Source organism: Ammospiza nelsoni, chromosome 13 (assembly GCF_027579445.1).
Source record: "Ammospiza nelsoni isolate bAmmNel1 chromosome 13, bAmmNel1.pri, whole genome shotgun sequence".
Lineage (NCBI taxonomy): Eukaryota > Metazoa > Chordata > Aves > Passeriformes > Passerellidae > Ammospiza > Ammospiza nelsoni.
This window is the reverse complement of record NC_080645.1, coordinates 21,515,804-21,528,265: the sequence shown is the minus strand read 5'-3', so window position 1 is coordinate 21,528,265 and position 12,462 is coordinate 21,515,804. Positions and strand designations below refer to the sequence as shown.

General features: G+C 61.7%; 1 protein-coding gene across 1 annotated transcript in view; it reads right to left on the bottom strand.

Moving 5' to 3' along the window:
- Positions 1-12,063, bottom strand: part of WWP2 (WW domain containing E3 ubiquitin protein ligase 2) — a 29,668-nt gene extending 17,605 nt beyond the window's left edge. The window contains exons 1-5 of the mRNA XM_059481250.1: positions 11,671-12,063; positions 10,570-10,717; positions 10,184-10,302; positions 4,886-5,032; positions 4,134-4,230 (exon numbers count right to left, since the gene is read on the bottom strand). Coding sequence (XP_059337233.1) covers positions 4,134-4,230; positions 4,886-5,032; positions 10,184-10,302; positions 10,570-10,717; positions 11,671-11,740 — 581 coding nt within the window. The 5' untranslated portion in view covers positions 11,741-12,063. The remainder of the gene's footprint in view (positions 1-4,133; positions 4,231-4,885; positions 5,033-10,183; positions 10,303-10,569; positions 10,718-11,670) is intronic.
- Positions 12,064-12,462: the final 399 nt, after the last annotated feature.

The window sequence follows — 12,462 nt, the reverse complement described above, 5'->3', positions numbered from 1 at the left end:
AGGGGTCACCTGGGTGACACCACCTTGCTTTGTTCACAGGTGGGCACTCCACATGCCACGGAGTGACCCTGGATGCTCACAGGCAGACAGCTGCTCACCAGAGAGGATCCCAGCTTGCTCCATCCCAGGAGATCCCACACCAGCCCCGGGTCCTGCACCATGGTGAGGACCCTCTCCAGTGCCTCGTGCCTGGCTCCAAGCCTCGCCCAGAGGCAGGTGAGGAAGGTGCTCCCAGGACAGCTGTGGCCTCCAGAAAAGGAGGGAACCAGCAGTCAGGAAAGGTGAGAGCTGAAATCACAGCACGAGTTGTGACCAGCTCAGGTGCAGCTGGCTCCATCTCCAGGGGTCACTGCCACCCTGGAGCTCACCTGCCACCATTCTCCATGGCCAGGGCAGCCCAACCTTCCCTGGCAGAGCACCTGCAGCTCCCCCAAGCAAACTCACTGCCTTGGACCATCCAGGACCCCCAGAGCAGCACAAAGGCATTCCTGAAAAAACTGGGTTTCACCTTAAGAATTCATTCCTGTGAGCAAGGAAGGGGACAGGGCAGGAGGGGAGATGCTGTCATCCCAAATCTGGGGGGCCTGAGCAGCAGAGGCAGAGCCCAGGCACCTCCAGCCAGGCTGGCAGCCCAGGCAGCAACCACAGAGGGTAGAGACTGCAGGGAAAAGGACATCAGTTTCTCCCAGCCAAAATCTACCTTAAAAGGGCAAAACCCACAGACTGTCCCCAAGTCTCAGGGCTGGTGCTGGGAGGGGACAGCAGCTTGGCAGCTACAGGGCACAGATCAGTCATGCCACTCTCAGCAGCTCCAGCAACTGGAGCCCTCCCACTCGCTCCAAAGCTCTCTCCTTGGGGAGCAGCTCATGGCAGGGCTGGGACTGGGAGGAGACATGGGAAAGCAGGAGAATTGTTGAAAATAGATTACATGAGGGCCACGAGCAGAGCAGGAGCTGCTGTGACCACTTGAGTGAGGCACAGACCCCCAGCCAGGGGCTCCTGGAGGGGCTCCTCAGACAGTGAATTCCCTGAAACCCCAGCTGGCCCCCAGACACAGCTCCGTGCTGGGGTTTGCTTTGGCCACCAGCACCCAGCAACATGGGGCATCTGTGGGGAGAGAAGAGGCTCCTCTGCCCCATCAGGAGGTGAAGGGGCCCCCTCACTGCCAGGGCTCAGCAGAGCACACTGGTACCACCCACCTGCCTCCCAAAAGCTGGCTGGGACCTCTCCCCACATTTCCCCCCATGGGGAGGCCGAAGGCAGCACAGCCCCCCGAGCCCTGGCCACAGGAGAGCAGGCAGGTGCCACCAGCCTGTCCCACTGGGAGCAACCTTCCTAGCATGGGATGGGCTGGTCCCTGCCCTCCTCAGCACAGATGAGCTCAGAAGTGTCCAGGGAGTTTTTAGAAAACAAAACAGGATGTTTCCAGGCTGCCAGCCGGCGGCACAGGGTTACCAGCCTGAATTAGCCAGCCCAGCCCTCCTACAAGTGCTCCCATCTGGGCATTGTCTTTTAATAGACACTGGAAACAAACCCAGAGAGGCCACAGAGCACGGTGGGATGGGAGCGTGTGCTAAAACGGGAGCAAGGAAAAAGCCAGGCAGAGCACGGATGGAACACAGGGTGGGATGGACAGGGGTGTGTGGATGGCAGCCCCTGTCCCACACTGGGGACAAGACCCTGCTGTCCCCCATCGACTCTGGGACCTTGGCTGGCTGCCCCACTGCCCCTCCTGGGCTGGGGCAGATGATGCCAAAGAGTAAAGTGGCATCAGCCACGTGACATCAACCCTTCCTCTTCCCCTTCTGCCAAGGCAGAGTCCCCTCGCCATGGTGGCCAACACAGACCCCAGCCAAGAAACTCAGGAATGGCCAGATCTGCAGCTGGGATGGCCAGAGGGTCCCTCAGGAGATGCAGCAGATGTGGCAGCCTGTCTCAGCCTCACTCAGCACATCAGAGCCCAAGCTGTGGCCGAGGAGGAGGAGGGCAGAGCACAGGCTGGAGCAGCACTGGCTCTGGGGAGCAGGGCACTAGCCCTGGGATACAACCAGGAGAGCCTCAGTGCCATGCAGGCAGCGAGAGCACAGCCCCCAAAACACAGAGCTGAGAAATTCCCCCTGTCCCTGCCAAAGGGGGGAGGCAGGCACATCCCCCAGCACCCAAATGAGACAAGCATGGAATAGTTTGGGCGCCAAGGGACCTGAAAGCTCACTCTCGTTCCAGCTCCTGCCATGGGCAGGGACACCTTCCACTATCCCAGGGTGCTCCAAACTCTGTCCAACCTGGCCTTGGGCACTGCCAGGGATGGGGCAGCCACAGCTGCTCTGGGCACCTTGTGCCAGGGCCTCCACAAACAGGGGCTGTGGCACCCATGGCCCAGCTCTCAGCCAGAGCTCCCTCTCTCCCTGCACAGACGGCTGTGGAATTTCACACCCAATCACCAAGATTAGCAGCAAATCCCAAGATGACATTTGTTCAGGAGAAGAAAGAGAAGCCCTGACCAAGCAATTTCCCTTGCAGGGACAGTGTGGAAATAGCTGAGGAGCAAAGAATGCCCCTTTTCTTCCCATCCTGCCGCTGAGTGACTTTGCCAGCATCCATCACCAAGCCCAAGAAAATAAACACGGCTCTGTGTATAAACACAGCAACCATCAAACAACATTCCCAAGTGCAAGGGACCCACATTCCACCCTGGAGCTGCCTCCTCTGTGGGTACAGAGAGCAGTGCTCTGCCCCACGGAGCAGCACCACATCAAACTGAGTAGGTATGTCCAGAGCAGCCCAAATTCAGGTAGTACAGCATGGACTGAGAGCTCGCTCAGAGCTTTGCACAGCAGGGCTGCCAGGGGATATGGCTGATGGCAGGCACACCTGGCAGGTGTCCCAAGGTGCCCTGCACAATCCTGGCCAGACCTCACCACACTCAAGGTGACAGCTGAGGCACAAAATCCTCACAGCCGATGGGCAGGCAGTGGGGAATGGGCAACAAGCAGTGCCCAGGCTCAGCCTCCCAAACCAGAATTTTCTTTGCAGGTTTTCTGGCACCTCCTGAGAGCTGCTAAGGGCCTGCCAAGCCCAGCTCAGCCGGGTCACTGAGCACTTCCCATCCCTGGGGAGGCTCCAACACCTGGACAGCAGGAATCAACAGGAGCAGCCACCACAAAAGGGTGTTCACAAACTGTGTGTTCACAAACTGCTCCCAATTCCCATCCCTCTCCCTCCTGGGGTGGAAGATGAACACACAGCATGGAAAGACAAGGTCACTTTTTGAGCCAAAAACATCAACTGTGGTGTGTGCCCAGCAGATAAAGAAGGAGCAGAAGAGCTTGAGGTGTGAAGCTGGTAGCTGAGAGTGCTCCTGAGCCTGGGCCACGCAGAACCTCCCAGGGACAGGCTGCAGACGCCCTCTCCACAGCCACACTCCTACCCAGAACATCTGCACAGGCTGCTGGGCCACTGCCATGCTCTGGAAATATAAATAGGTGTTAAATTCAACTGCATGTTGACAGTGTGACACGTCTCTCAGTAACCACAGCTCCAAAAGGAGCAGCCTGAGCCACTCCAGCCCGGCAAGGAGGCAGGGCAGGGCAGGGCACGGAGCCAGCTGAGGATGGCCTGCTGCCCAGGCAGCTCACTTCCTTTGGAAGCAGCTGTTATTTCCCTGCAGCTCTGCTCATCCTGCTCTCCCTGGACCTTTGTTAGCATCTCCCTCTGGCCATTGCCTGGAGGGGCATCGTGCTTCCCAGCCTGGCCAGGGCTGTGCTCAGGTGCTGGGGCTCCCGTTATCCCTATTTAAGGGATCCCACTTTGCTGGTTTGCCTCATCACAGCCTGCCCCATTCTCAGACAGATCATTTTTTCAGCTGCCAGTGGAGCAACTGGTGGAAACTCTCTGAGCCATCACAGACTTGCTATTCCTTGAGACACCACACTTTAGGAGAGGCTCAGGCCAGCCCCAGCCCAGCTGCACAGTCACTCTCTGCACTCCCAGCTCTGCTGTCCCCAGCACAGCCCTGACGTGTGCTGTGTGACAGGGGCTCACTGGGAGATCTGGAGTGGGGTGCACAGCACAAGGACAATCCAGACACAGCCACAGCAACCCCCAGCAATGGACACAGAGCATGGGACCCTCACCTTGGTCTGCTGCCAAAGCAGTTGGTGCTGGGAGGTTGGTGCCGGCCCTCCGTGGCCACAGCTGTGTTGCTGGGGTCCCGTCCAGGCACCTGGGACCCTGCATGGGGGAAGAACAAGGGGTGAAGAAAAGGGCTGAACCACCTACCCTCCTTCCAGAAAGGAGCCCCAAAAGCACAACAGCCCCATCCCCTGCAGGACAGATCCTCAGCACCCAAGGACCCCCTGCCTCACACCACACAGCCCAGCACCCCCAGCAGGACACAGGACTCTGCACAGCTGGCAGTGCCAGGACAGCACTGCATCCACAGCTCCCAGATTTCACAGGTTTTGTTTTCCAGAGACAAAGAGAAGGAGCCAACGGAAAGCAATGCACCAAGCCTTGTTCTGTACAAGCTTTGCTCTCCTGGCAACCCTGAGAGATCAGCCACCAGCCCATGACCCCACGGATGCCCTGGCACGGGGAGCTCTCGCGAGTGGATCAGCAGGCACTGACACCATTTCCCCAGCCCTCCCAGCCAGGGAAGGGGCTGATGGGTGTGGAAGGCTGGAGGAGGGCTGCAGAAGGGCTGCTCCTCCCCGGCTGCAGGGGAGGCTGCTGGGAGCCCGTGGCCGCTCCCATTGCACTCCTGCACCGGCGGGAGCCCACGGGGCTGGCCCGGGCTGGGCAGGGCCTCGGGGGGCAGAGGTGGGTGCTGGCCCGGGGCACCGGAGCTCACCCTGCTCCCCGTGCTCACACTCACCCTCACACTCACCCTCGGAGCCCACGCTGCCGTCGGGAACAACGGGAACGCTGCCCAGAGCAACAGCCGGCCCGTCCAGGAACACCGTCAGCTCTCCGCCCGACACAACGCTGCCTTTGTTCTCCGTCTGCAGGTCCAGGGTCAGCTGCCTGTTCTCCACTGCCACAGACAGACACGGAGAGAGAGAGACCCCCATCACCACCGGGGTACCGGCCTGGCAGGGGTGGCTCCTCTGCCCCAGCCCCGTGCCAGCCTCCCTGGCCTCCCCATCCCAAAGGACAATGTGCCCACGCCCTCAGGGCCCCCAGTGCTGGCCCCACACATACACACACCTACCAGCCCTGCCAGAGGACCCCGGCCGGTCCCACCACCCGCTCCTGAGGAAGATCCCTCTGCACCAGCCCTCAGGATCCCTTCACCCCTTAAGTGGGGCTGCAGCTGCCCCAGGGGCCCTGGCTGTGACACCCAGAACCCCATTGCTCACAGAGCCAAGAGCTGGGGCTGCAGGGCAGATCCCAGCAGGAAAGCCAAGGGATTTCACAGAACCACCAGGCTGGAAGAGACCTTCAAGACCATGAAGTCCAGCCCATGCCCTAACACCTCAACTAAACCATGGCGCCAAGTGCCACATCCAATCTTTTTTTAAACACACCCAGGGATGGTGACTCCACCACCTCCCTGGGCAGGCCATTCCAGAACTTTATCACTCTTTCCATAAAAAACTCTTTCCTAATATCCAACCTAAATTTCCCTTGGCATAGCTTAAGGCGGTGTCCTCTGGTTTTGTCAGTGCTGCCTGGAGAAAGAGCCCAACCCCATCTGAGCACAGGCACCTTTCAGGAGCTGCAGAGAGTGATGAGGTCAGCTCTGAGTCTCCTTTTCTCCAGGCTGAGCACCCCCAGCTCCCTCAGTGGTTCCTCACAGGGTTTGTGTTCCCAGTCCCTCTCCAGCCTCATTGCCTCCTCTGGATGCACTCGAATGTCTCAAAGTCCTTCCCAAACTGAGGGGCTCCTTTAAGATGACACAAGGGGCAAGAGGGGCCCTGCATGGCGGTGAGCATCCCTCCATCTACATCCCTGTGCATTGACTCCACTGAACAAAACCAGCACAGAGGGCTGTCCCCAACCAGGAACACTCTGCTGCAGCACTGGACAGCATTCACAGAAGGTTCTGGAGAGGGTGCCATGGGAGAAGGTTCTGGGAGGCTCCTGGAGACAGCTGCCAGCTCCACTCCCTCCTGTGTGAGCCAGTCTGACTTCACCACCTTGGCTCTGCTGGTCCCTGGGGGCAATGGGGGCACAGCACAGCCCTCAGCACCCACCCCACCACAGCAATGCCTGCCAGTGCCAGCCAGACTGAAACACCGTCACTGAAGGCCAGAAAAACTTGGCTGCACCAGCCTGGGACACTAGCCCAGACGCTTCCTGACTCATTTGCTCAAATAATATTTTAATTGTACACGGATTGCTCATGACACAATGGCACCATTTTTTAGCAACCTGCTTTGTCCCGGTGTGACGCGGGGATGGGGTGCGGCTTGGGCAGCAGGAGCAGGATGGGAGCACACCCCCACAGAGCCCTTGTCCCACCTCTAGCTGCGAGCTGTCCCACACTGGGACTTGAACTTCCTTCTCCAAGGCCCCCCAGAATGCAGTGACATGGGGTCTGCAATGACACGGCGTCTGCAGTGACACGGGGCTGTGGGACAGGCAGCACTCATGGATCTGAGGCAAGTTTCCAGTTTTTAGTGCCAAGAAGGCAGGTGTCACCTGCACAACAGGGGCACACACTCACAGGGGCACAGCTCTGTCACTGATCACCATCATCCAACAAGGGATCCTGCTGAGCCTGGTCTGCCCCTCTGCCTCACGGAGCGGCACTCCGCTTGCTTCCATAGGAAACCGACCTCACAGACAGTTTTAAGAGCCCAAGACAGAAGATGCTACTGAGCACGGCCAAAACCCAGAACAAATCCAGACCCTGTTTCCCCCCTGGCTCCTCCAAGCCGTAGGAATCCACATTTTCTCCAGGGTGCCTCCATCCCCCTCCGCGCGCGCCGCGCTCCGGGGCCGCACAAGCGCTCATTGTGCGGGCGCCCGGCTGGGGCGCAAAGACAAGGTGTCTCCAAGTGGAGGATATGAACATGAACCTCCCAGCCGGCTTCCTTCTCCCCCCTCCACACCCCTCCAGCTTTTTTAAAGAAAATAAACACTGGCAGAACCTTCCCCTCCCTGTCCCCGTGCAGCGTGCGGGACGCACAAAGGGACATTGCTGCTGCTCCGACGGCCGGTCCCCCGGAGGGCCCGGCACAAAGGCTGCCTCTGTCCCAGAATGGCAGAGGGATTATTATTATTTTGGGAGGGGGTCGGGGGGTGATTTGGTCCTGAATAAGGTCTCAGTTCAGCTACTTCCAGTGCCCTGCACGCAGCATCAGAGCTCCCATTTAGCAGAGGTGAGCTGGAATTCCCACCCAGCCCATTAAGCGGATTTACGGTTCCGCTACACGAGGCCGGAGCAGCCAGCGTGATAACGGCCTCGGGCTGAGCCCCAGCCCTGAGAGCCCCAGGAACCACACGTGTCTGACCCCAGGGAGCTGCCACACAGGATGGGCAGCTCCTCTGGAACACCCTGTGTGAGATGGCTCCATCTCCACAGCTGCATCCCAGAAGATTTTCAGACAAACAGCCAAAATGAGCTTCCCAGTGTCTCAGCTTCCCAAACCTCGTGCCAAGCTCTTTGCCCAGTCCCACTGGATGCAAAGGCCAGTCCCCTTTCCAACAGCTCCATGTGATCGTCCAGGTTTTGTCTGGGATGAATCAAAGCTCCCTGGTGCCGAGCAGGTGAAGACTGGCTCAGCCTTTGTGCATTCCCATCCATGCCGTGGCTACAGTCCCTCCAGGAACAAGCACGGGGCAAGATAAACCTTCTACAGACATTACAGACATTCCCAAACCAAGAAGGAACACAGAGTTTAGGGGAAGGGATCATCTTTAGTGTCCCATGAAAGCCTCCCCAGGGAAGCTTTGCCTTTGCTGCTGATCCAACCTCAACCACCAGCGGCTTGGAGACAACAGTGTCCCACTCCATTTATCTGCCAGGGATAACCAGGAGGGCCTCAGGTTTCTGTACCTTTATTATCTGCATCACCTTTCTTTCCTCTAAAAGGTGACATGGGGTGGGCCCTCTCCAACCCCCTAGTGACCTATTGGCTGGATGGCCAGTTTTGTGGGATTACACCCTGGCCATGCAGAGCCAGCTCACAGAGCTGCTGGGACATGCAGCGCAGCACAGCACAGCTCCTTGGCATCACAGCCACCATGGGGTGGAGCTGCAGTTTTCCAGAGGCTGGGAATTGCTGCTGGTGTCCTGGAGGACCCCAGGAGGCCACAGTTCCAGCCACTCTGCCTGGGGCACCGCAGCAGGGATCCCCACAGCCCGGGATGCGGGGCTGGCCGGGGCGGGCAGCTCCCGGAGCCCGGGAACAAAGAGCAGCCTCTGTTCAGGGCCGGGGGCGTGCCACGGCAAACGAGCTGTTTTATGGGAGCCCTGGGAGCAGCTCGGCTCCTGGAAGGCTCCAGCCCCTGCTGGTGCCTGAGCCGGCCCTGACCCACCTCCCCACGTCCCCGCCAATCCCCGGCAAGGCGGGAGGGGCTGCGGGCCAGCGCAGGGGCCGCAGGAAGCACGGCCGAGCCCCGGCTGTCCTGCACAGCCAGGCTGCCACTCCAGAGCCTCTCACGGCAGCTCAGGCCCCATTGCTGAGCTCTCTTCCCATGCTCCAGCCCTCAGAGCTGGAACCTTTCCCCCTGCAGTGAGGCACGCCTGGCAGGAGGGCTGACAGCGGCAGCCTGGCACACACTGCCACAGGTGTCACCAGCAGTGAGGACACTGTCCTGCCCACCGAGGAGAGCCACAGGAACCCAACCCAGGGCCACAGCTACACTCACAGATCAGCACCTTTCATAAAGCCTCACCATAACAAACCCAGCTAAGAGGGGTTGCTGCCTGGCAGAAGCTCACTCTTGGCACAGCACCTCTCAGGATGGAGAGGAGGGCCAGGCCCCTCCAGTGACAGGGGCACACGGATTTCACTGCCCTTCACATCAAGTGCTGACTCAGGATGGCTTGAAATCCCAGATGCCTTCTGCCTGACCCAGCCCCTTCCTCAGGCTGGCAGGCAGAGGGAACACACTCCCCTATTTCCAGGAGGACAGCAGCCCCTGAGGAAAGGATCTCCCAGGCTCCCATGGGACTCCCGAGCAGCCTCTGGCCCTCTCAGACCTGCAGCAAAGCCTGAAGGCTCAACATGAGCCCGCAGAGAACAGGAGGGAGCAGATGCCTGCCCAGACAAGGAGGGCAGACAGGAGCAGAGGGGCAGCACCTTCCCAGGCAGGGAGGGCAGGCTCTGCAGCTTTAAGAGTCCTTCCTCCCTCCCAGCCCGCAGTGTCAAGGAAAAATCTGGCACGTTTTTTCTGGGGGATGTTAACAGACAAGCTAGAACAGCCAGTTGCCTTTTCCATTCATTTTCCACGCAGCCTCCCGGGATGGCTGGGAATGAAAGAGCCAATTGTGCCCCCGTGGCGGTGCAGGTAGGGCAGGAACCGCGGCGGCTGCGGGAGCCCAGCACGGCCCCTGCACACCTCGGGAAATGACGGCTGCAGGGGAGGCTGCCCAGGGCTCCCACAGCTGTGGGGCTGCCTGGCTGCTACACCCCAACAGCGCCAGCCCCAGGCACTCGTCGAGGTCCCCACAGGTCTCGTGAGAAGACAGCAGTGGCAGCACAGCTCCCGTGTGCCCCTCACTGCCACAGCAGCCGGTGCCACGGTGGCACAGCAGGGACACCGGTGTGGCTGCAGAGCTGGCAGCACCAGGGGAAGCAGCTCAGCCCAGCCCCCAGCACTGGGGAGTGTCTGAAGCAGCCCCGAGTCCCTCGGGGCGCAGGAGGCCCCTCTCCCGCTCAATACCAGGTCTGTGTCTCAGCAGCTTTGCTTGGAAGAGACAGAGGCAGCCTTCTCCACCCCGCGCCGCCCCGGCCCTGAATGGCCGCCTTTATGTGGGAGCTGCTGTCACGAGCCCCGCTGTGGCAACCGCAAACGGCGGCGAAAGCAGAGGGGTTTGTGTTCCCAGCCCGCCACGGTGCCCACTGACGCAGGTACGGCCGCGGCACGCCCGGCCCGGGGCGCACAACGGCACCTTGTTCCCTGCAGGGGCAGCGACCAGCACGGACACCGCGGCCACTGCTGCCCTGGGCCCGCTCCATGCCTGCCCCAGGCCCTGCCCCGAGCCTTGCCCCTGCCCCGTGCCCATACTCACGTTTGCCGCCGCCCTTGAGCAGGCTGCCGAGGCTGACGGAGGCGGCGCCCAGCAGCTCGTTCCTCAGCGTGTGGCAGATCCACACCTTCAGCTCCAAGTGGCTCTGAGCCGTGACATTCCTGCACAGAGGGAAAGGGGCTGTCAGCATGGTCTGCTCCGTGCTTGGGGAGCTAGCACTGCCACAGGCAAGGAGCAAAGGGAGGTGGGCAAGGACATGGGGCAGTGGGAGACCCCCCTCCCACCACCCTGCCAGCCTGGCTGTCTCTGGCAGTGTCCCCTGCAAGGGAAAAAGCTCTGTGACACCTGAGTGTCCCCAGCCAGTGGCACAGCAGGGCACACTGGGCCAGCCCCTGGCCGGCCCCACGGCAGGGCTCACACACACTCACAGGGTGAGGATCTCGTTCCACAGCAGCTCTGAGATCCCCATCTGCTTCCCCGTCTTCTTGGTCTCGCTGGGCAGCCCGTCACCGGCCACCTCCACGTAGCAGTTCATGCGTGCCGGGCGGCTCTGGGCCTTGGGCTTCACAGACACAACTGGGCAGGGACAGGCACAGGGTCAGGCCTGCGAGACACCCTGTCCCTTGCCTGTCCCCTGCCCTGTCCCCCAGGCCACCCGTGCCAGCTTGGGGTGCCACGACTCACAGCAGCGTGCTGGGAGAGGGGCAGCAGGGAGCAACGCTCCTGGTGGCAGCGATGGCAGCACCAAGGCCTGACCAGGACTGTCGCTGTCCCCAAGGACACCTCCCTGCCCCAGGGCACGGGGCAGGACGGGAGGGGGCAGCCCCAGGCCGGCGGTGCCCGCGGAGGGACAGAGCGGGACGCGGCTCCGAGGGGACGGGCTCCGGGCGCCGGGAGCCATCTCGCGGCCACGGGAGCACCAGCGCGGCCCCGCAGCCACGTCCGCACGGCACGGGCCCGGCCCGGGGCACACAGGGCCAGGGCCAGCCCCAGCCGTGCCGTGTGTGCCGGCAGAGCACACACATCCCCGGGGCGCAGGCACAGCACACACATCCCCGGGGTGCAGGCAGAGCACACAGATCCGGGGCACAGGCACAGCACACAGATCCGGGGCGCAGGCACAGCACACACATCCCCGGGGTGCAGGCAGAGCACACACATCCCCGGGGTACAGGCAGAGCACACACATCCCCGGGGTGCAGGCACAGCACACACATCCCCGGGGTGCAGGCAGAGCACACACATCCCCGGGGTACAGGCAGAGCACACAGATCCGGGGTGCAGGCACAGCACACAGATCCCCGGGGTGCAGGCACAGCACACACATCCCCGGGGTGCAGGCAGAGCACACAGATCCGGGGCGCAGGCACAGCACACACATCCCCGGGGTGCAGGCACAGCACACACATCCCCGGGGTGCAGGCAGAGCACACACATCCCCGGGGCGCAGGCAGAGCACACAGATCCGGGGCGCAGGCACAGCACACACATCCCCGGCAGGGCAGTCCCAGCGCGGCAGCAGCACCCACCTTTCACGGACAGCGGGGACTTCTCGCAGGGCGGCCCGGCCCTGGCCCTGCTGGAGCTGGCAGCGGCCATGGCATCACCCCCAGCTGCAAGCAGAGACAGGAGACAGCTCAGCCCCGCTGCCAGGGACCCGGGGAGCCCAGACACAGCCCCGTGTCCCTGCCAGGGCTGGGCTCCCTCTCCTGATGAACCCCCTGCACCAAAGGCAGCGCTGTGTCCCTGGGAGTGCAACCCCTGCACGGCAGCACCACGGGCTGAGCTGGGCACTGCCACCTCCAGACACACCCCATGGGCACCTGAGCCCCTGACCCACAGGCCAGGGCTGCTGGGGGACAGGGCAGCCACCAAAGCCTTGCCCTGGGGGACACAGGCTCACCACACATCAAGGACGTGGCAGTGGCTGCACACAGGGAGCTCTGGTCACAGCATGGGCACCACAGGCCTCAAGGGCAGCCCTGGTTTCACTATGGTACCAGATCCCATGGGATCACTGAGGCTGGGAAAGGCCTCCAAGGCCACTGTGTCACCCCCTGGATGAGGACACTCTGTGACACCAGGGAGGGTGGCAGGACACATGGCCAGGGCCGGTGCCCAAAGCAGCAGCCGCAGAGCAGAGGGATGAGGTCACACATCCCACAGGAGCACGAGACACCCTGGGCCTGCCCCAGCCTCCTCCTGCCGTTCCCAGGAGCTGCAGAGCACGGGGGCCAAGCTCACAGCCCGGCCCAGAACTGCCTGGCCAGGGCACTGCCAGCCCCCCTCCCCAGCCAGGGGAAGCACAAAAACAGAGCAGC